This window comes from Chroicocephalus ridibundus, chromosome Z (genome assembly GCF_963924245.1).
Source record: "Chroicocephalus ridibundus chromosome Z, bChrRid1.1, whole genome shotgun sequence".
NCBI classification, from domain to species: Eukaryota; Metazoa; Chordata; class Aves; order Charadriiformes; family Laridae; genus Chroicocephalus; species Chroicocephalus ridibundus.
In genome coordinates this window covers 43,620,276-43,644,177 of record NC_086316.1, presented here as the reverse complement: position 1 = coordinate 43,644,177, position 23,902 = coordinate 43,620,276, and the positions used below count along the sequence as shown (strand labels likewise).

The 23,902-nt window shown below is 39.2% G+C and overlaps 1 protein-coding gene across 1 annotated transcript in view; it reads right to left on the bottom strand.

The window, feature by feature from the left end:
• RASEF (RAS and EF-hand domain containing) overlaps window positions 1-23,243 on the bottom strand; it is a 34,100-nt gene extending 10,857 nt beyond the window's left edge. Inside the window, exons 1-9 of the mRNA XM_063321022.1 lie at window positions 22,862-23,243; window positions 11,476-11,622; window positions 10,595-10,685; window positions 7,715-7,810; window positions 6,531-6,608; window positions 5,956-6,071; window positions 5,106-5,174; window positions 4,113-4,197; window positions 2,643-2,734 (exon numbers count right to left, since the gene is read on the bottom strand). Of these exons, the coding sequence (XP_063177092.1) occupies window positions 2,643-2,734; window positions 4,113-4,197; window positions 5,106-5,174; window positions 5,956-6,071; window positions 6,531-6,608; window positions 7,715-7,810; window positions 10,595-10,685; window positions 11,476-11,622; window positions 22,862-23,226 (1,139 nt within the window). The 5' untranslated portion in view covers window positions 23,227-23,243. The remainder of the gene's footprint in view (window positions 1-2,642; window positions 2,735-4,112; window positions 4,198-5,105; window positions 5,175-5,955; window positions 6,072-6,530; window positions 6,609-7,714; window positions 7,811-10,594; window positions 10,686-11,475; window positions 11,623-22,861) is intronic.
• Window positions 23,244-23,902: the final 659 nt, after the last annotated feature.

The following is a 23,902-nucleotide window of genomic DNA, read 5'->3' as shown; positions in this document are numbered from 1 at the left end:
TAAGTTATATAATTATGTAATTGATGATGACTTCCCAAGTCTCAGTAAGAATGTGTATTTATTCATATACAGAAAAAATAATTACTTAAAAAAGATTCAGAAAAAGATGTATTATGAAGACATCAAAGGCAGAAAATGATAACTCATGGTTTAGCTGATTTTGCCCTATTCTAAGACACATAAAATGCTCTTGAAATACTGTATCTAATGTCAATGAATGCATTTGCTCACAGAGGCACAACAGCCAATAAGTAACAGCTATAAATATAGAAAAAAGGGTAGCCATGTTCAGGAGATCAGTAATGGTGGAAAAAAGTCACTGAAACAGGTTTTCTTACAGGTTGGTAGGGTACACAAAACTTAAGGCTTGTGTAAGGACAAGAGTCCTTTCTTTCCCCTCACCCTTCCTTCAAAAGCCTTTTTTTTTTTTCCATTCGGATTCTGTAATATATAAAAATACTTAAATGGATGCAGCAATGATAGTATGGATTACAGAAAACAATTTAGTTTTTATTTATGTAAATGAAACTACAGAAAAGAAAAATTAATAGAGTGCATCTTAAAAGAAACAATCTTTTAAAAAGATTGACTACCGTTCCAATCATTATCCTGCTCCTGCAGCAAGACGGAGACAAGCACAAAACAAGTAAGATAGAAAAGGTCTCTAAATCACATCAGAGAAGAAAGAACCAGTTTGGGTCTGTCCTACTGAGACATGGATGTGAAGCACTAAACTGCTAGAACAGACAAGGTCAGCATCAATCCTTGTAAAGAGTTTGCTGCCAGAGAGGCTGGGAGCTCCCAGTGCAATGGCACATCACAGAAGAGTACTCTGGGGAGAATCGCCAAATTATGAAGCTGTTACTGAGTTGAATATAATTCCTCCTTGCAAGTGGCCAAACAGGGGTGACAGAGGCATCGTTGTCCCATGCAACAACATCCAGAACCATCTCATTTATATCTTTTCAGGCTAATGTATAATCACATGAACGAGCGTGATCCTTCCTGTGAAACATCACAGCATCCATGCTATTTGTATTCACGCACCTACGAGCCTATACCAAATCACTGAAATACAGAGGAAGGGTGCATGCTATAATAAAGTCAAGCTTGTCAGGCATTCCCTGAAATAAAGGTCTTTAGTAGTTAATTTTCAACTTCACTGAAGCATGAATTCAATGCTGGGAATTTCATATGTGCTTGAAGCAAGTTAGACCAAGATGTAGCTAAAAAGGAAAGGTATACCTAACTAATGTAAATTGCTCAAAACATGTTAGAATGCAAATCTGTATCTCTTAATGCTGATCTGATGTGAGGAGACAGAACAAGTACTGAAAATGAACAGGGTTTTAGACATTCATCTCTCTTTCTGTCTTTCGATCCTAATAAGTCACGCCTGCTAAGAGTAAGTTTTTACTCCTACCACCCAAAGTTTCTTCTTGCATTTCTCACTTTTGTGGAAATGCAAGGATTGCACCATGTGGCAGGTACTAATGAATATTCACAGAGAAGGAAACCACTAAGCCTCCAGAGAGGCTTTCGCTTCAGAAAATTATTCAATCTAATATGCAACTTAGCAGTGGATGCCTCTCAAAACTTGCAGAGGGTCCAACAGCGGGGAACTGGTTTTCCCTGCATTCAGGAGAAGGAATCAGTTTGCAACAAGCAAAACTTTACAGCCAGAAAACAGATCTCACACGGAGACAGCAGAGTAAAAGTAACATTACTGAATGAATGGGGATATTATTAGTGTGAAGCAGAAGCCAATTTAATCCCTACCAGAGATATTAATCTCTCTGGCAAAACATAAAACGGACTACTAAGAACTCTAACAGAGATCTCTCTCCAGTTTGAAGTACCACTGAATGAAAAATAAGACAATCTAGCAATTGAGTTAGGACACGCATTTTTGCTGGCAGTTCCCGCTGTTTAAAAAAAAAAGTGTGAAAAAGTAACATTATCTACAGCACCTGAGGTTGAATCCAATGCCCAGTGACTTCAGTGAGAGTCTCTGCAATGATCTGAGGAAGCTCTAATCAATGACCTGCATCCAGTAAGTACAACACCAAAGTAGCTCTGATCATTTCATATTTGCATTTAGATAACTTACTGTTCTCTGTGGCTCTTACCCCATTAATATCCAAGTGCATTCACTACACTTCCACGTCAGTGTGAGATGAGGATGTTTATTCTTTTGAAGAATTAGGACCACATATCTTCGTTAATAATTATTACATGGGAAAACCAGACATACAGGGTGGAGATATGACCAAAAATGTTTTATTTCCCAAGTACCGAGTAAGCTAGCTAACAGAGGTCCTTGGTAGATTTTTGTAGTTTCTTGGAGACAAGGAGGGGAGACTGAGAATCAAACTAGAATCAAAACAGTCCAAGACCAAACAAGAGGCTGTCTGAACTCTCCATAAGTTCATGATTTGCACTGAAAACAGTTTTCCTGAGTTTTCTGAAGTCATCAAAAAGATTTCTGTTGACTTCAGTATACTTTGGATCATATGCTATGGTCACACATTCCTTCTGAATCAGACAGAACTATTCTCTCTGTTATTTGACAACATTTGCTCTCCTAAGATAAGCGTGATGTCCTAGTCTTTTTAAATTCAATAAAAGCAAACCTGGCTTACCTATCATACCGTGGGTTTAGAGGAGACTGTCCACCATTAAATTTAGGACTGTTTCTAGAAATGGTACTTCCTGGTGAGGTGTTTGCTAATCTCTGAAACAGATACATAACAAATGCATAATAAGTTTGATGAACGCTGTGTAAGCATCTAGATTTATAATGAAAAAAGTGTGCATCATCAAAATTACTACCATGTATTTTCATATATGTGCAACTACTTATTTTTAACTAAACCTCATGCTTTATACAGAACTGCATGTCAAGAGGGCCATTACATAGAGTATTTACCCTCCACTGTTGCCTTAATACTGAACCTGCTAACCACACTCAACCACAAAAGACAACGGATATTCCAAGAGGATGATTTCATTGACTACACCTGAAGACTTCGAAATGCTAAACTTCGAAAAATAATATTTAGAAAAATGGTATGTTGGCTACTAAAATGAAAAGGGGAATGTCACTGGCTGAGCTAGTTTCAGTACTGATACCACCCAATTCTTCAGTAATATAGTAAAGGAGAGATCCCAACTGACACCATGTGACAGTATTTCATTCATTCTGCTGTCCCTCTATATGTTTATTCACTGGGAACAGTTTCCTCTAATCTGCTTCTGTTATGTTTCAGGGCCTGGCAGAAGGAAATGGTATCTCTTGTTGTATCTGCAGTGAATCTCGGATAGGCTGTATCAGCAAAATGCACTCGCATTCATTGCTATAGTCTGCTGGAAACAGGCAATGACCCCTGTTTTCCTTCTTCCTGGCCAGAATTCTCTGTGGGCCTATTATTCTGGCTCTATCCTTCTAAAACAGTTAGTTGCTTTCCTGATGATGTAAGGCCTTGCCCACTCATTAGTTTTTGAGTTTAACGGGTTTCCCAACATTGCAAAATGGCAGTGTAGAATACATCTTTTGTAACTTTCAAGCCTTCCGCTCTCTGGTTTGGAGGATGCTGGGTTACATCTGTTACAACAGATCCCTGTACAGCTGTGATAGCCCAAAAGCGTCTGACTGAGCTCCCTACTATCAGCAGTGCCTGCTATTCATTTTTGCATTGATTTGCCTGGAAAAAAGTTGGAATTAGGTTAAGACCCTGCTACTAAAAGAAAGCAGTTTCCTAAAAAGTGTGTTTTCAGTGGTAGGGCACTCCCATATACACAATACAAACATATTTCTTTTAGTGCAAGAGAAACTGCTGATTTATTCACCTCATCAGATACATTTGGCCATATTAAAAAAATAATTACTTTCCAAAGCACCTCACAAAGTAGTTGTGCTCTAACAAACTTCCATTATGACACAAAACGTAAGTAAAATCTAACAAAATTCAACTACACAAGCACATTCCCAGAGTGAGTCCACTTAATAAAATTCAATTTTCTGAGTACCCACTGAAGTACAAACTAATTTGCATTTGATGTGTTAATTCTTAAACCTTCTAGTACAACATAACAAAATTACAAATACATACCAATGATCTGTTGTACTTGCTCAAACTGTTTTCAAGCGCACTCCTTAAACCATCATTGCTGTCATGTAGCTTCCTATTAGCTGATCTAACAAAGAAATATAGTTTAACTTGCAGGAGTAAAGAAAACATTAAAAATTACGTAACTTATCACAAATTGAAATTGAAAAAATATGTATCAAAAAAACTTTCATTTTTTCTTTAGATAAACACTAAAGAGTGATGTGGAACTACAAATTTGTTGTTGAATACTCGAACAAATGATTGCACATGAGAAAATCATTGTAAAGTTTAGCCTCCAGTAGCAGCCTAGGAAACCCTGTTTCACTTCTGTAGCGTGGGTCAGCTGATGGGAAAAGAGACACTGTAGGAACAGCCACAAAAAACAAGCTATGGAGTAGTCAACTGGTACAACCATTTCTGCAATACAAAGTCACTACATTAAGTATTGCCGAGATGACTCTAAGGACTGATGTGGTTCAGCTCCTTGAAAGAAAGAATACATTTAGGATAAAGACATTAACTGAAGATATTAAAAAAAACTTATTCACTGTGACTCTTCCTGAAAGTAAAAATTTGTGCACCCCTTGTATAATACTGTATGCACTTAGTGCTTTCCAGATAACAATAAGACAGGAAGATATTAGAAAAGCGAAGTCAATAAAAAAAAAGGAGCCAAGTAATAATTTTTATAATAGCAGGGACAGACTGAAATCTTGTTCATCTTATCATAAAGTCAAGACAGTGAGGCTAAGAAAAAAAAAAAAAGAAAAAACAACGAAGAGTTAGTGGCTCAGTAACACAGTAGAGTTAGTAGCACAGGATCTTCTATGAGAGTTGAGCACAGGACCTTCTATGACAATTGATGTCATTTCAGTATTTTCACTTGGTATGTTTTCCCAAATCTCATCCCAGTCTTTTGCATACAAGAACATTTACCCCCTAATACGCTGGGACAATATTTGTTTATAAAAATCTGAATTACTAAGAACTTACTGAAGTATTTCAATTTGTCTTTCCAAATTATCTCTGTCTTCAGTATACTCTCGGATCATTTCTAGGTCTCTGCAAAAAAAAAAAAAAAAACAAACAAAAAAACAACAAAAAGTTATACTTTACAGGATACCCTTTTTGGCAGAGGGCAAAATGTAACAGGCAACGTTTATAAGAGGTGATAAATACACGGTGGGGAAAAGATACCATTTAAATATTTCTGAATACATTTTTCCTACGTTTACATTTTTGCTGAAATATGTTAAAAGCAGTTTTATGCAAAGTAAAATCACTTGGTAACTTCGTTGATCTCTGACATTATATTTCAACAAAGACTGTGAATGAAAAATAAAAGATCTACAAAATAACCATACGGACTGCCTCCTTCCCCCTTGAAATATCACTGTGTTATCTGAAGATAACAACATAATGAAACTGTCATTTACACCTTTAAATGAGCATCTAGAAGCAGCTTTCATCCACTTTAGAAAAAACTGGTCAAGACCGATGTGGAAGGCTTCCAGAACTATCCTCACTAACATTCCTACAGATATTCATCTGAGTGCAAGTCATGGAGGAAAAAACTGCCTGATGTTGTAACTTTTACTCCTAACTAAAGTCCCAATAATGGTCTTCCTTGCAAGATTATGAGAGTTCACATCATATCCAGAACTCACTCGTTCAGAAACCTGACAGTGAACAGTAGCCATGGCATCCTTCGCATGGTGTCAGACGCATACCTGCCATTTATGGCAAATTTATAAAATAACAGTTACCAACTGCATACATAACTACACCAGACAAAGATTTTTTTTTTCCCCCGTGAAAATATTATCACATAGAAGTACCTTACCTCTCAGAGTTCAAAGTCCGATCTGCATACTCGCTTTTCAAGCTATCTAATTCACTCTGTAGAAAAGCTATATTTGTTTGTGCTTCTAAAAGATCTTTCTTAAGTTTCTGATTTTCCTTAAAAAAAGGAAGATATTAGATATTAGCTGTCATAATCACCTGCATAAAATGTTGATATATTATAACAGTAAGATAAAAAAATCAAAATTAAATAAAAATAAAACACTAGAAAATCTGAGCATAAAGGGGAAAAGAAAATTAAAGAACTCTGTATCAAGGCAGAAGTCAGTAAATTAGCATGCAAGAACCACTGAATTTTTATTTTTCCATTTCAGTTACACAAAAAGGGGACTATATCATTTCAAGCCATTTCTAAATGTTATACGTAGAATATGCATGCATTTACACAGAACAGGGTTTTTTCCAAATTAAAGATCCTCATACACTTATCAACAACTTTAAAACTTTATTTCTTAGCTTATTAGTACTAAATGTAAAAAAAATAAAAATAAAAATCCACATCGCAGAGGCTAAAATTGAGACTAAATTAATATGTCAATAATCATAATCTCTTACCAGCAACACATCATGCATTCTTTTTTTCAATTCTATCACATCTTCCCGGTGATTTACATTTTTGGATTGCTCCTCCAGCTACAAGGATAAAAAAAATGCACAATTAACATACGTTATTGATTGTTCCAACTCAAAGTACATAAAAAGTAATGGAAATCATATTACATAACTCCTAAAATGTTTTACGGCTATTAAAGTTTTTGACATCCAGAGTTTTTGCAACTGTGTGAGTAGGCAGCATTACTCTAAAAATCACTGGCTTTCTACACAATTTTTCAATCAATACTTTAAAAAATGTTTAATGAGCATTTTGCACTCTGTAAGTGTTGAATATATGTAACTACTGACAAAGATGCCAGCTATTGAGAAGATATAAACAGGTGTATCCCCACTAACGTAAAAAAAATATAATTATATTCTACCTCATCTGTGTAGTATTTGTACTACAAGCTGTCATGTTTCTTGTGAGAAATGTCTATTTCTATCAATGCTCTTTTAAGTTCAATTCAATATGAAGAAACAAAAAAATACATCTTCATTGATTTCTATAATTCTGTTAAAACTTACAGAAAAAACTAATGTAAAAATTAAACCAAGTTACAAAATAACCCAAACCAATATTCATATCTGAAATTTCAGTTTACCTTACGCTTAGGTATCAAATGAAAAGATCAGGCTGGTGTTAGGTTCAGACTGGCAACAAATACTTCTGCTAGTAATTTCAGTTTAAAATTACAGCTTAAACCCACCTCTACCATTAGAGAAATGCACTAGCAGCTAAAAGACACTATATTACTGTAAAATATTGTATTTGGGTTGCCAATTTCATCTAAGTCTACATATTACAAATGCTTAAAGGCAATATATTACACTATTCCTAATGTATTACATACAAGACTAGGTAACTGCAGTGTAAACAACTTGAGGAACTTAGAAAATTATTCAGCAGCAGAATCTGGCTACCAGTTGGGGCCTTTCCTAAGTATTTCAGTAAATAACACAGAATGAATACAACAGCACAGAATGACAACATAACCTAAAAAGTTATTTGCAGTTGCCATTTACTAATACACATCAAATTAAAAAGCTACAATTATGATTATCCATTTTGGGAAAAGCATTTCATAAGGTCAGCATCTCTTAAAACACTTTAAAAACTCTTGCCATGACTACAAATCACTTACCTTTTTAAGTTTTTTTATTGTCACTTGAAGATCCCCAACTTCAGTATCATACTGGCGCTTCAGCTCATTTAGTGCTTCTTCAGCTTTTCGCTTCTCCTGCAATATTTTTAATCTCATTAAAAGTTGAGAGAGGTTTCAAACGTTTATTAAAAAATGCATTCATCAGTTTGGAAACTACACAATTGCCCCTCAGGCTAATGTGTTTAATTCTGTCTTTCCATTACATCAACCTGCCCTTTCCTTAAGATCCACAGATTCTGATTCTGTAATTGCAGTCCACTTAGAAAACATTAATAGAAATAAAATGCAAAGATATGGGTCAACTCATTGTGTGTTTTTCATGTCATAGTCTCCTGTGCTAAACATCCCTGATGTCTTGAACAAAAAAACGAAAAAGAAGTGTTCAAATCTTATTTGTACATAAATGTAGGTGTGTATTGCATATACAGATGTGTGTAACACACCTACACACAAACCGGGGCATTACATCCTTTTTTTCAAACCAGCCATCAATATGCTAGCAATAGCACTACTGTGCCACCATCAGTTATTTATTTCTGGTTTGCTTTTAAATTTTTTCACTTGCAAGTGCTGGAATTTTACAAGTCCTGGTTCAGTAAAAGGTATGCTGATGAGAGCACCTTTAGTTTCATATGGCACGTGGTCTGAATATCAAGCCAAGTACACTATTCTGAGTTTTATTTTAATGAAAACAGATGTTGAAAGGAAGTTACATCAAGTGCAATGAGAAGAATGATACGTTCTGCATGCTACAGATGAGTATGTGTTTAACTCACTCCAGTCACTCCGAAGGGACTTCAGTGCACAGTTTCACAACACAAGAAACCAGAATGCAGCAGTGATTCGTGGTGCTAATGAGACAGCTTGAGTTTTCACACAGAAAAAACACATGTGGACTTTGCTCAGAATTCAGTGCTTTCCTGTAGGTGATGCTGACATCCCTGTGTTAAATGATAACCCGTGTGTAAAAACAATAACCAAAGTAATCAGCTTAAAATGGATTGTCTTACTGTTGGCACCTATATAGGACTCCTAAGTATTGTTTGGTAACTATTTGCTTCCCTTGAAGAAACTAAATATAGGTTAGGCTCAACCTGCAGATACTATCACGCAGAGGTAAGTGTCACTGTGGCATGAGTGAGATCACTCTGGCAAACAATAGCCTTGAGTACAGGCATTAAGATTAATGCCTTAGTACAATCCCACAAAGTAAATATCTTACATTTACTCTCAGGGTGTTTTAGTATGTGGAGTATGTAGAGCCACAAGCTAAAGGGAACATTTAGGACTGAAAACGAAGGGAATACTGTGAGAAACAAGTTACAGCCCGTATCTATTGCTAGGTGTGAACAGTGAAATCACAATCCACGCAACTCGGTGACAGTTTAAGGACTTTTTAGAATGAGAAACACAGACTAGTTGTGGATAATATGTGGGGTTTGTTTTTTTACATGTGTTTGTTTTTTTTTTTACAGGATGTGTTTTTACGTAATGCTAGTACATAACTGTAGATGCTCTCAGAGTAAGCAAACACACATATCCCAGCCATCTTTTTACAGCAGTGATAAAGAGTCTTCAGGGCTTTTTTCAGTGATCTAGCACTTTTTGCAGAAGGGAAATTCTGCAGAGCACATGTATTTTTTTTCTAAACATCAGTGCTTAGTTTCTCTGGAAAATGAAAGTTTATCTCTACTGAGAATTGCATTACCACTAGTTAAACATACTATGGTACGCTTTTTTTTGCTGGGGTGACATCTTTAGCATTTTTACGTTGTCATATTTTGGTTCAAAGAAAACAACTGACTTTTATGGTTTGGTAGGAGTGTTTCCTCTTGCACAGAAAAAGATGCTGTTTGAAGCAGATCTATCAGAATATAGTTTACATTCACAGATAATTACCATGAACTACTTAAAAGCAGCAAGTTGGCATTCTGCACTTTGTGTCTTCTGATTCTGCAAATACTTTGGTGAAAGAACCCATACCAAATATACAGATGTTCAGTATATTGTGTGTCCTACAAAGCATTAATTATGCCAGTAGTATACATTTTAGTTAATGCATTTCTTATGTCTGCATTAGAACACTTTCACAAACTGTTAATCTTATGCATATTATAAAGTTATGTTTATCTTATGTGAATTTAGAAACAGTTCAACATATAGCAGACAACATAGGTAGGGTGGTTTTACTGTACTACTTTCTGCTCAGAATTACACAGCTACATGTGGCTCTAATGTATCTCTCAATGGGTAAGGGGAAGAAGATTATTGTACTTCTCCACCAAGACTGCAAACCAGTTGAAACAACGTCCAGAACTTGAGCACATTGAAACAGAATTTCCCATCAACTTTGGGAGGTCCAGGCCCTCACACATTGCCATCATAATTACCCTCTCTTATGTCTGCAACTCTTTAAAATATAGCTGCAGGATGAGAATGGAGGAAAGAATGATCACTGCTCCAGGCAGATATACAAATTAGGAACAAATGACCTAAGCATTAATTTCTACATAAATTCATCTACTAGGAGAACTAGATTCCATTCTTTTATGGTGAAAGGTCCTTTTCTCCAATCTGTTTCCAATACTGGTCTCAAAAATAAATTCCTCTAGGACAGCATGTTCTCACAAAAAAAGAAAGACTTTTTTTCTTAGTTTATTACATCTGAGCAGCCATTCCTCTAGAGGAAAGCATTGAGAGAGTACATTTTCAATCTCACAGATAGCTTCTTTTCATCCAGGCCCCACCTTCGGCAGCTTTGAGTCAGTCCATTAGGATCAAAAACACCTGGCCATCAGTCCTGCTTAAAACCACTGATAGTTTGGCAATTATGAAATTTTGTAAATATAAAATACTCACTTCCTTTTTAACTTTGTGTTCTGCAGCCTGGATCCGTTGTTCCATCTCTTCCTCCAACTCACTGAGCTGAACTGCCGCTTTATCCTGAGCTCTAAAATTTAAAAGTAAATACTCTCTTAGGAATTGCCGTCTGGCTTGACAGAAATGTTGTGTGAAACACATCTGCTTACCTCAGCTGAAGGAAATTAGACAGACAGACATGGAAAGAGTTTAACATTGCCCAGACCTTGAAACTGGTATGGTTGGGAACCAAAATCACAAATTAATTTGAAGATACAGGCAAATTATATTTTAAATAGTAGCTGACAGCTGATGATTAGTATGAAATACATCACATCTGCATTTTGAAAATTAAGTTACAGAGATAAAAGGCCCTTCTGGTTATCCTATGAAGAGACTTCAAAAGGATAACTACAGCAACTTGCATCATCCACACATAAAAGATCTCTGTCCTGAGCTAAATTGTTTGGCTTTGGCATTAATGATGCGAGACTGCAAATGGCGAGTAATTACAATAGGCAAATACACCCCGTGAAGTTGAAAAAGCAAAAATATGTTTTCTGCAATGAAAGTAAATGGGCGTGTATGCTAAAACTCAAAGTTACAGCCAAGGCAGAGGAGTCAAAATGGTTTATGATATTAAAAATAAGAATACAGCCTGCAAAAATTTAGTCCAGGACTTATCCAAAATATGAACATGGAATAATTTGCAAGCTGCTCTGTGTGCACATGTGTGTGCATATAAACTAACCTTTGAACTCAGTTTATGGAAATACTCCACATGAGAGATTTCGGATTAACTCTCAGTAGTTTAACCCAACGAAGTGCAATAAGAGAAAAAAGTAACTGCGTAACTGAACTATAAACATAACTCACTGTACCTTTTTACCGCGATGGCCAAAGTTTCCATCTCTGTGCTTTGAAGCTTGATCTCTCGGATGAAGTTCTTAATGACATGTTCGTAGGGCTGGATTAATCTTGGTTCCGCTATGTGTATGTTCTGATACAGAACGCTTACCTGCTCCTGTCTAAAAAAAACAGAGATGCTATTTTTAATGCACTTATTTGGAACAATGTTCTATAACAGGTCTGAAAAGTGTATTACAAATTAAGGTATTTCCCTTTTTACACACTTTTTTTTTTAAATTTAGGAAGTTAGATACGGACTTTGAACATTCAGCATAGTAGACCTGAATTCTTCTAAATACTGTTTACTTTTCCTGCTTCTCTACTTTAATATAGTTAGTGTAGAAAAAAAACTTTTTAGCTTAAATAAATTTTTTGTTTTTCTATTCATGGTGTATTGAAGAGCATGCCACTGGAGTAACCCACAACGTATCTCAAGTTTGTTGGCAGCTCTAATCTTAATCATAATCCATGAAGAAGTTTACGACTTCAGGAGGCTGGTAAGAAATAAAATGGGTGTGAATGCCAAATGGATGTTTAAGGGGGGGAGACGGAGGTGATCATATCTCTTTCAAGAAAAAGAAAAAATTAATGTTCCCTCAGGTATTGGACTTCTAGTATTTACATCTCTTGTATCAGTGTGTGCCAACGGGAGAGCTGTAGGGAAAATGAGAATACAGCTCTTTGTTTTAAAACAAATTATTCTGGTCCAGCCAACTGCACTCCTCATAACCCTATCCCTGTTTTATACCCCCCCCCAAAAAAAAAAAATCTTTGTTATAAGAAGTTAATTCTGTATATTATTCTCATGTGAAAGATAACAGATATATCTCATCTAGAAGAAAGAAAAAAGTTTCTGTAGATCCTTTATTTATTAAAAGCACTCTTGAAATTTATACTGCTTCTTAAAAGCTGCCCCAATGCAGGAATAGTATATTCTGATTTACATTTCATCTGGACTCATCTACATAGGTTGTATACAGTTTTGATTGTCAAAGCAAAGAATCTTGACAAGATATAAAAACAAAGTATAGCATAAGCACCAAAACACTATTACACAGGTGACTACATAAAAAGCACTGATTTCTGGTCATACCACTAGTAACGCCATGTAACCCTTTGTGTTACATGCCAGCTAGGTTCCCATATCTGGATTACCAGAAGGCAATATACCAGAAAAAATTCTGTAACAGATTTATCAGTCCCAAGGAAAATTGAAGCTGATTGCCACATAGACTATATGCCAGAACATGAACAGGTATTCAAGAACATAAACAGAAAAAAAAAAAAGCAAAAAGGAAGATCAAGTCTAGAAAGGTGGAGGAAGCAGGCCAGGAGTGAGGAAATACAGCGTATCAGTAGCAGAAACACAAACAAAATTAATGTTTTGCAAGTTCTAGTCTAATACCATATCTAACATATCACTAATACATGACCTCTTTTTGTTGTTAAAGGAAAACTTAAACTCTGATTTAATGATCCTCCTCGTTAGACAGCTGATGTTTCCCTATTGTTTATGGAGGTAGTACTATTTAATACCTTCACCATATTCATGACATCAACAATCAGTGTATATTCCATGCATTTTTTCCCCCAGTTGAGGCAATTCCACAGCTCAGACTATCAACATTGCAGCACTCTGAGTCTGCTATGTGACTTCCCCACTGAAGGTATAACTTATTTTATTACAACAGTACCATAATTGTTACTATAGCTCAGATTCCCATTTAAAACAACTGAAGTATTTCAGGACATAATAAAATCTGTGTGCAGCTGAAATGCTGACATTCATTTCAATACAGAGAAACATGGCAGCAACACAAAGAAATACAGATTTACTGATGCCAGGGCATTTCTGTGTACATACATGTTTCTGCCTCACAAAGGGTTTTCTTTACAAAGGCCAACGCTTGAGCTGTATTCAGTATTTCCAGAAGTTGAACTTAATGTAGTGCTCTGAATGTCTTCCAATGTACACACACAATTTCTTTTTCAAAACGTATTTTAAACAGAGTAATGTCAAATTCAAAATGTCACAAATAGTCACAATAATGTGCAAATTTATCTAATGATCAGATGCTACATACTATGTATAAATAATCTATCATTAAAGAACTCCCTAAATGTATGTTTACTCAATTAATAATTTGCATTAAAAAAAAATTAAGGACATTTTCCTTAGCAACAGCTTTGTGCTAAAACAACACTGACATTATCAGCACCACCAGAAATAATTAAAACTAGTAAAAAAAAAAAACAAAATAAAAAAAAATTGTAGACTTAAAATCTGCCCTCTTTTCATTCTGTACTATTACAACATACAGACAAATAGAAGATTTCTGCACTAAAGGGTTTACAGACTTTTGGAACAGTTCCGATGATACTGTGTATCACAAAATAACCCTGAGGTTCAGGTTCATCAGATCTCAGTTAAATTTCAAGCATACAGCAGATTTGTAGCATTTAGACACTGATTTCTAAGGACACACAGCTGCACAAACAGTAAGTTCAGTGTTAGCATTGACAGAATTCCTACTACACTTGCATTACCATCGGGTAGGCTTGAAGCTGGAGCCTGACTGTACTTCAAACATTACAAAATGTAGATTCTCCTTAGTCTCTCTGTTTGAAATTCAGTTTAGTTTTGATAGTTGGACTGAGAGCTGGTAACGTATGCCGCATTTCATAAATTCCTAGCGCTTCAGCGGTTGTCCTTCAGAGCTGCAAACTGCTCACCAAAACAGCCAATAAACTATTCCAGAAGAGTTTCAGATTTTAGATAGAAGCAGATATTGAGCATATGCCGAATTAGCTGCTGAAGAATGTCAGTTCTTCAAACAGTGGGAATATACACACAGTCCTTTAAATGAGTTGCACATAAAACAGAAATGTCACAAGCCACTCCGAGATGGACAGAGTTAATCAATCTTCCAAGGTAGACAAATTCAGCATGATTTAGGTCAACACCTATAATTTTTTAGAAATATGAAATACACACATGAAATCTGTGTTCTGACATCTGATTTCCTTTAAATTTCGTTTAAATTTCACCAACAAGATGGTTACTAAGGACCTCGTTTCCTAGAAAGCAAGCAAACAGTAGGAAAATTACTTGTTACTTCATGCTAACACAAAATATTCATTACTTAAGCAAAAGTTTTTAGGATCACAGGTCACTGAATTAGGGTTGGATCTTTAAGGACCTACACAACTTTTTTCACAAGATTATAGGGTTATGTTGGTACTCGTATCTTTCTCACTCCGCCTTGTCCAGGATTAATCAACTGCTGCCTTTAAATCAAATCAAGCTACATCCATAAAATTACACTGTACCTCAAACTGTACTACAAATCCGGTGTTCAGAAATAACATACACATAATGTTAATACCAGAGGCCTCCTACCATACAGATTATTCATGGAGTACAAAATTGACGGTATAGCGTCTTACGCTGACGGGAGCTGATAATCAAACAATTAGTCTGGCCTTTGCTGACTGTATTTTGTGCCAGGAGCAGAAGACGTTTGTAGTGGAATATTGTAATGTATTTCTGCAACTTTTCTTTGCTTCACAAGAATACCACAGACAGTCCTTCTCACAGCTTCTTTTCAAAGCGTATGCAAATACACATACCAGAACCAAAGAGAGAAATCAGTATCTCCATGCTGCTGAGCCTCTGACATACAGCTAAGTCTGCTTTAATATGCAGTAGTAGCCAGACGCACGAAGTAGTTACTGTGAGACTTTATTCTCCCTTTGTGAAACAAAAACCTCTTTATATTTATTAGTCCTCCTTAGCTACCATCCAGATGGATTCAAAATATCTCAGGGACCCCATTTCATGAAGCAGTACTTAGGCTTAAGAAGCAAAGCAAGACACACAACAATCACAACGGTGCAGGATCCTGGAAAGGGCATGGAAGGCTTTTTTAGATTAAAATTGACCACTGAAGTGCTCAGTGACACTGATCTAAGTGCTTCTATAGGAACTTTACAGGAAGTCTTAATTAAAAATATGACTCAACAACTACTGCAACAACAAGGGAACAGAGAAGAAACTAAAGTAATGCAAAAAAATTGATGGAACTCTGCTTAATCACTCATGCGTTCACCAAGAACTAAAAAACTTTCATGAAGTGGGATGACTGCTATTGATTTAAGCATTCCAAGTATCCTTGATGAACTAGCAGCAAGAACGCTGTGATAATATTTTAGATACACAGGATTTTAGGAGCATACACTCTATATCAACATGCAGTAAGTATTTGATGATTATGAGAGGAATTGTTCTGAATTGTCTCTTTCCACATTTTCAACCACTCCTCTGTTTTCACATGCTCTGCTAAATATCAGTGACACTGCTGCGGCAGGACAGATCAGTCGCAATGAATATTGCCCGATTTGTTTTTTTGTCTCCAGTTCCTCTTCAATACATGCTATTTTTTTCTGCAAATTCGTTAGTTATTCAAAATTATTTATCAAGGAAGATTTCACAAATGGATTTTGCCAAGCTGACTCCTGAACTCTGAATAGTCTATCCTTTTGCAATTTGTATTACGATAGATTTAAAATACCATGGTAGAATACAGGTGGAACAGAAGAGAGGAAAAAAAAATATAAAAATAATAAAAACAACACTGGTATTAGAGATATCAGATATTTAGATTTTGTTAAGTGGCTTAATTTCATTTAACCCACAAAGCTATGCTAATTCAGATCAACTCACAGTATTATTTTCGTTTGCTGGATGTACAGTGACTACTTGCCCAGGGATCCACACTCTGAATGCAGCTCAGAGGGAGCTCATGGAATTCATCAAAGACAAGTAACTCTACAGTCGCTCAGTATCTTACATGTGTTCACAGAATCATAGAATCATTGAATCTGTTGGGTTGGAAGGGACCTTTAAAGGTTATCTAGTCCAACCCCCGTGCAGTAAGCAGGGAGAGTAGTTACCAGAGAGAGGATGCTCTGTGACATGGGCCCCTTAGTGTGACCCCAAGGGTGGTATTTTCAGTATAGTTCTCCACCAAAGGTGTACCAAGTGCAATAAGCTAATGGAAAACTGAAGGAAGTCAAAGGTGTGCCAGTGATGCTATAATACCACCTTCCCTCATTCACGTGGTAAAGATTCAGCACTTCTGCTGTTGCTATTTGGCGCATGTTTACCTGGGTCTGCTTTAGAAAGGTGGAGACCAACAAGGCGACCAGCACAATTTCAGGGCCCACCGTGCAGAGCACTCTGGGGAGCACAAAGCAGCAGAGCAAGGTAAAAGCTCACTTAGGCAGGAGCAGCACGAGGGCTGTGGCAGGCTTAGCTGGGCAAGGGTTGTGTTGAGAGGCAAGAAAACTAGACCAAAGCATTCCCAGGCAAGACTGTTTTCGTAGGTCCTTCTTGCGTACATCCGTATCTTTCTCAACACCATCCTTTGCCAATCACTGACCTCTGTCTTCACTTCTATCTTCTTTCTTATCCGCGTTCTTACCTGCAGACTTAAGGCCGCAAAGCACTTTCTCTTTGTTTCCTTGACCCAGACATCTTTCAAGCACTGGAAAAATATAGTTTCTATTTTTGTCGGTGCAGGTAAAAGCAAAGATAATCACCACTACACTTAAACTTGTTTTCATGCTCATAATATGCTCCCGTTCTTAAGTTTTAGAAAACTATTCTAGTTGCCTCTTCGCAGCGTAGGTGAGCTTGTAAAACTATTCTCATCACTCATAGCAGCTCTGATCTGTTATGGGCATGAAGGGATGAATACAAGGTGGTCTGAGCCAGGAAGGTCTGAACTGGGTGGTCGGAGCAAGAGAAAGATCAAGCACCAAGCACCTACTGATTGTCCTTACACTGGAGGCCAATAGCCGGTGTGTGCCACCAAGAGATAAATACCTTTTTCTGAAAAGCAAACACATTCAATATGTGATCATGTCAGCCATCAGAAAAGATCGACCAAATCCATTTCAAACTGGAAAGGATCTACTTCTGTCACAGCTGAGTGCCTAACACTTTCTACTAGATCAAATGCCTTAAGGAAAAACAGATTGCATGAAACATTGACATGGTGTAAAATTCAAGGTATTTCTCAACCTGAAGAACTCAACCTCAAACTATGGGGTTTTTTAATACCACCTTTTCTTTATCTGTATTTGCCCCTTCAGAAAAAGGCCATATCAAAAGAAGATGAACAAATCTGCAGCCCCCAGATGAGAGAGTGTGACCAGGGGCTGATTGCCACAGAAGGGATTTTCAGTGTTTCCAAGGAATAAATACTGTTCACTTCCTAAAGACAGAGGTGTGATTTGTAGCCAGTGGAGCAGGAGTGGAAAAGACTATGGGACAGGGAGGGAAAGACAAAGTCTGTGGAAAAGGAGAACTCTCCAAAGGATATGGTTATGACAAATGATCATGTGACATGAAAATACCAGGAGAATGAATGCTACAGTGCTTAAGTTATTTGGCAAACAACAGAAGAGCAGTAAAACGTAAAGTGGCTCAGAAAGTTTTCTAGCTCACAGAAAGGCATCCATCACACTTCCAGAAGAGCACATTTGTTAAACCCCTCTTGTGAGATGTATTAAAAGACAAGACACCATTCTTACAGCAGAGATCCCCTCTCCAGCACTGTGACAACGGGTGACCCACCATTCGTTTTTCCTCAGGATTTGCCTTTATCCCCTTCCCGGGGGAACACACTTTGACTTCCAAGGAAATCTCTCCATTACTGCTATCATGGCTCATCATCTCTTGGAAGGAAACACAAATTGCTGACAAGAGTCGATGGTGGCAAAAATCCATCCTGGCTCATGATGGCAAGAGCATGACAGGTTTTGGACATTTTTTATGCAGCAGAGCCCCTCTCCTTTGCTGTAGCACAGCAGTGTATCCCATGAGCACGGCCTGTCTCCACAGTTTAAAACAGCTCATGTTAAAACCAGCACACTCTTCTCACTTTATCACTTCCACCAGATCTACATTTTCTATACAGCTCCAGATTACACGATTAGGGACGAACTGTTATCATAATCACATTATGAAACTTTGGAAGTGTACAATGCATAGAATCTCAGTCTGGAAACACTGAAATCAGAGTCTGATGAACAGTCAGCTTGGTCCAAAGTACAAGACACACAAGTAAAACAGACCCCAAGACTAAAAAGCAAAGCAATGAAGGAAGAGGATTCTCAGAAGCAGAATTTAACTTGAAACAGGGATACAAACTCTCTTTTCCAGATTCATCCATCCATTTATGCTCAATTTATGTTCGTTTTCCAATCAGATCACCCAATTTGCGAAGTATCACACAAAAGTTGCCTGGTAGCGCTTAAGGAGGTATAGTTTATGCCAGAGTGATCCCACAATACACAAGAACGCACATAGCAGACATAGTCCTAATTACTTGTTCTTTCTGATTGAAGGTCTTTGACGCTAAAATTTCAAAATCTGTTTTCTAGGAATATTTTTTTTCCTGTAATTTACAGACATAAATAACTGTCAGAGCATTCATAAGTACAGGTTTTCTCTTCAAGTGTCAGTGGATGTTGGATCATTCTTTGCTCAAGATGAGGAATGGAAAAGCACTGCCATTAGAAGACCTTCCTACACGCTTAAAGGAGAACATGCCTATTAGGAGTGTGGCAGGAACCTTTCAGTCTTACCACTGAAATCCAAACAGCTCTGAGGTTGGCCACATATTAAAAAAGAACAAAACACCCAATAACACGGTCAAGGGCTAAACTCTCACAGAGCCAGCAGTACACTGGAGCACTCATTGCCTCAAGCACCAAAAAAGTTAAGTTGCTTAACTTTTTTTGTCCACTCCTGTACTATTGCAAATACTTCTTAAAGGATGAAACTAACAGACATGCCTGGGTTCTCAATAAAACAGATCTCCTGTGGCTCACACATACATACTCCAGCTGGCAGTTCGCTACATATAAACCAAAGGCACTGCAATCTTTTGTGTTTACTCATTATACCTGATTGAATATAACAACACAGAAGGGTAGCTGCATTTCAAATGAAATGAATGCCAAAAAAAACCCAACCCAGCCCTCTACACAATTCCACTCGAATCTGACCTCACACATTATATTAGGTCATCAGCCTGGAAAGACTTTCCACTTTTTTTTGTGCTACAGTCACAATTGCCCACTGAGCATGTGTAAAGACTAAGGCAAACAATACTTTGACTCACAGTGACCGCCTTACCGAGAAATCTAACTGAATTTAGTCCCAAAAATCTGTTCAGACGGGGAGAGAAGGAGCAAGGTGAAAAGAAACTCAGTGGTGTTACTCTTCCTGTTTAACTGCAACCAATACAACCACAGCTCCAGAACAGACTTGGATGTTTTAAAGTATAAGCTAACAGAACCGTGCAACTGATACACTCAACTACAAAAAGGCATGATCCATCCCACTGTAAAACTATCTTTTCCAAAATTAACTAAATTGAAAATACAGTTATTGTTGTATATGCTTATTTTAGTACCTCAAATGAGGCAGTACCTGGCAGTAAACAACATTGCATCTAATGTCTGCTACTACACTGAGGACTGGGTCAGGATATTGATCTGTTACTGGGTTTCACACCTCATTATGGAAGCTTATTTATGGCTTTTAAAAGCCCAGTCACAGAAACAGAGGCTGAACTATGTGTACCGATTTGGTGAAAAATTTCTCCTTGATTTCCACAGGCACTCAATCAAGCTCAGGAATGACAGAGACCACAGGTGTTTACTGCGTAATTTTCTCCCGACTTCAGCCCTGGTTTTAGCTCATCACTTCCATCTGCTTTATCTCATATCTTCCATCTCACTACTTCCTTGTTTCTCTCTACATAAAGCACAATAGCATGAAAGCACCTGTGCCAGTGCTTTGCTAAACTGAGGACAGAGAGCACAGCATTTTGAGGGACTGACACGCAAAATCATCAGGATAAAAAACACACATGATCAAGACAAAAAATACAGACAACTAAGTCCAGTTATCTGGGTTTGAGGAGTTTCTGCTTTGTAATTACTTTTCTCACTGTTTTCAAAGTCAATCTTAAAGCAAACATATAAAGAGCAATAAACCACAATGTGAGGACACCAACTGTTTTATAGTATTGAAGATGCAGGTGTGTTCCAAGCTAGGACTGTTTTTCAAAGTACTGCCTTTCTCTAAAAAAAAAAAAAAAAAACCTGATAAAAATGAAAAAAAAAGTAATTCAAATAAAAAGATAAATAACTTTTTTGAAGCACCAGCTTGTACTTGTGTGTTTTTGTTATAGTCTTTTCCTTAATATCTCTCCTATGCCCAGACTGCTCAAACAATTTCAATATATTCATTACCTACACAAGTGGTCCTAATGATTTTAGTGGGACTACTCACATGAAAAAAAACTTACACGTATGTTTCAACCAAAAAGGGCATGGGACACAAATGGAAAAAAGTTGAGCTGTAACACAGACCTGCTTCTAGCTCTTCAGGACAGGAAAGCGAAAGAACAAGAAAACAAAGGGCACACTGTTCTTCAGCTGACGTTGGCACACACCTAATAAATACAGCCAACTACAAAGGATGTTCAAAGCTATTTATGAAGCTGAACATGAATAGGAAGCATTTACATCAAATTACTGCACATCTGATACACATGTATTTAACTATCAAAATGTAGTTCTGTTTGCAATTTGGATGTATAAGACTCATAACACAAATGACATTAATTGTGTCATGATGAATTTAACAAAACTAAAGGATGTGTCTGCACAGTCAAGCCAACAGAAGCTATTCCCATTCCCCTTGCCTCCTACTATCCTCTTTGACAAACAACTGGACTACATTCAAACTGCTGCTGCAAACATAGTAACCAAGATACTCAGATAGGCTTATTATCAAAAGGAGACAGATGCTTTCACAAGCCACCACGGTTCGTGAGTCAGATTTTTTCAATCTCCTATGGAGTTTCTGTCTGGCTTTACATTAAGTTATGAGTTGCTTCTGCAAATTTTCAAACAGCCTTTTTTTTTATTCTCTCTCTGTAGAAAGCAAGTATGGAAGGCATCATGTAGAAAGCAAGCAAGGAAGGCATCATGAACCATGTAAGAAAGACCTGTATGAAGTTACTGATCTGTCTGGAATGGAGCAGTCCAGTAAGACTAACTCATGTTATTTACCCTTCCAGTCCAAAAAGAAAAGACCAAGCAACTCCAGCTGTGCACAAATAGCAGGTTAGTAACTGAAAACTTCTCTGAAGAAACTTTTCACCTCACAACCTGAACACACCTTTAAAAGTGGCTAGAACCAAATTATTGGCAGTAGAGAAGAATTTAAGGTGCATTATATAGAGACTGGTATGATAAGAATTTGCTAATGATTTGATACATGCTCCAGTAAAACAAACTGCACATTCAACTCGATTGTTAAAAAAGTTACACAGAAATTTTTTATTATCATTTGTTCTTCACAGCCAGGACCCACTGCAACTTGACACTGTCTCTCTGGATATATTCACGTCCGTATGTTTTTTTAACTGCCTCTTAACTAGCTGCCAAGCCCTTAAACTTGGATTGCTTGCTTTCCAGCTTAAATTACAATTTCTAAATGAAGCAGAATCGCTCTGTACTTTTTATGGCAAACATTTTCACACTAAGTGTGAGCACCTCAGGATTCATGCAGATCACTGCGCATCACCAAGAACTGGAACCAGCTCTGGAGTGACAGCCCTGTGGTAATCGGGTGCAATCCCAGACCAAGCTACCATCAGTTGTCTTTGTTTCACTGACATCGAGGGCTCTCACGGATTTACTTCAGTGAGCTCCTCCGCCTCAGAGCTGAGCTTAAGAACAGCGTTAACCTGGAGGCAGAAGTGCTGCTGGTTTGCCTTTACCACGGAAACGAAGACGGGGGCGCAGGAAAGATGCTGGGGGCTGGCCGAGGGATAGCGGTGGGGGAAGAAAAGTTCCATGTGCGGAGCGGGCAGCGCCTGGCATCCCCCGCATTTCGCCGGCCCGACTTTCCCACGTGGGTGCCCGGCAGAGCAGCGGAGAGGCGGCCAAGCAAGCGGCTGGAAAGAACTCAGCTGGAAACTCTCAAAACCGGGAAGCAGAGGCAGGGAGAGCTCTACACACCTGCAGGGCGAGGGGTCAGGCCGAGCGCCGGCGGCGGGGCCGTTCGCCGGCAGGGTATTGCATCAGCGAGAAGGGCCGTTCCCCCTCGGGAGGGCGGCAGGGGCGGGTCGCCGCCGCAGGGCTCCCCGCGGCCGGGCCCAGCCGCGGCACCCCCCGACCGCGGCCCCGCGCCTACCGGGGCGGCCGCCCCTCCCGCTGCCCCCGGGGTCTGGGGGAAACAGTGCGGGGGGCGGCGGGCCCGGGCCTTACCTGGGGATGTACCTCGCCTCGTCCCCAAGCCGCACCTCGAAGTCCCGCCAGGGCTGCTCCAGCCCCGCGGCGGCCCACGTCGCCGCCGCCTCCTCCTCCTCCTCTTCCCCCTCCGGCTCGCCGCCGCCGTGCCGCGGACAGGTGGCGCCGCGGAAGCCGCGGGCGAACTCCGGAAAGGTGATGGCCCCGTCGCGGTCGCTGTCGAGGCGCTGGAAAATGGCCTCGGCCTCGGCCGGCCGCACCCGCAGCTCGGCGCAGAGCGCGGCGAAGTCCTCCCGCTCGATGCGGCCCGAGCCGCTGGCGTCGCAGGCCAGGAAGAGGGCGCGCAGGCGGGACAGCTCGTCCACCGCCGCCTCGGCATCCATCCCGGGACGGGACGGGACAAGACGTAGCGACAGCCTGCAGCGGCCCGACCTGGCGGCACAAAGTTGGCGGTGGGCTGGTCGGGGCGGGCCGGGCCCTGCTCCGCCCCGGCGCCCCGCGGGGCCGGGCGCAGCCGGGAGCCGGGGCGGGCCGCAGGTGGCGGCTCTCGGCCCCGGCGGGCGCCCGGCCGTGGCGAGGGGGCCCCGGGAGAAAGCAGGAGGGCCGCGGGTGCCGGCCCCCGCTTCCCCCTGCAGGTGCGAGGGCAGAGCGCTCCGTCGGCGCGCAGGTAGGGGCGTACGAGCACTACTGCGCCTTAAAAACACGTCCCACCCCCCTACAGCAGTCAGATAAGAGTCCCAAGGCCACGCGGTCGCCGTAAGGTTTAAATCTCATTGCCGTTTTCCAGCAGAATGAAAATATCCCTTATGTTCACGGACGACACGATGACCCAAAGTTTCACTATCCCATCACTAGTAACTGAGAAACATACGGTGTTAAAATGCCAGCTTAAACTGAAAAGGCAAAAGCTAGATTCAAATCGGTACACCAAAGGAGCCAGATTTGCAGGGCTCTGTATAGAAGAACCAGCATCTGTCTTTCTTGACGGAAGTCAAGACTTCTCACCTTCTTGAAGCCAGGCTTAAAACTCGGATTTCGTTGGAAACAGCTATATTTTAA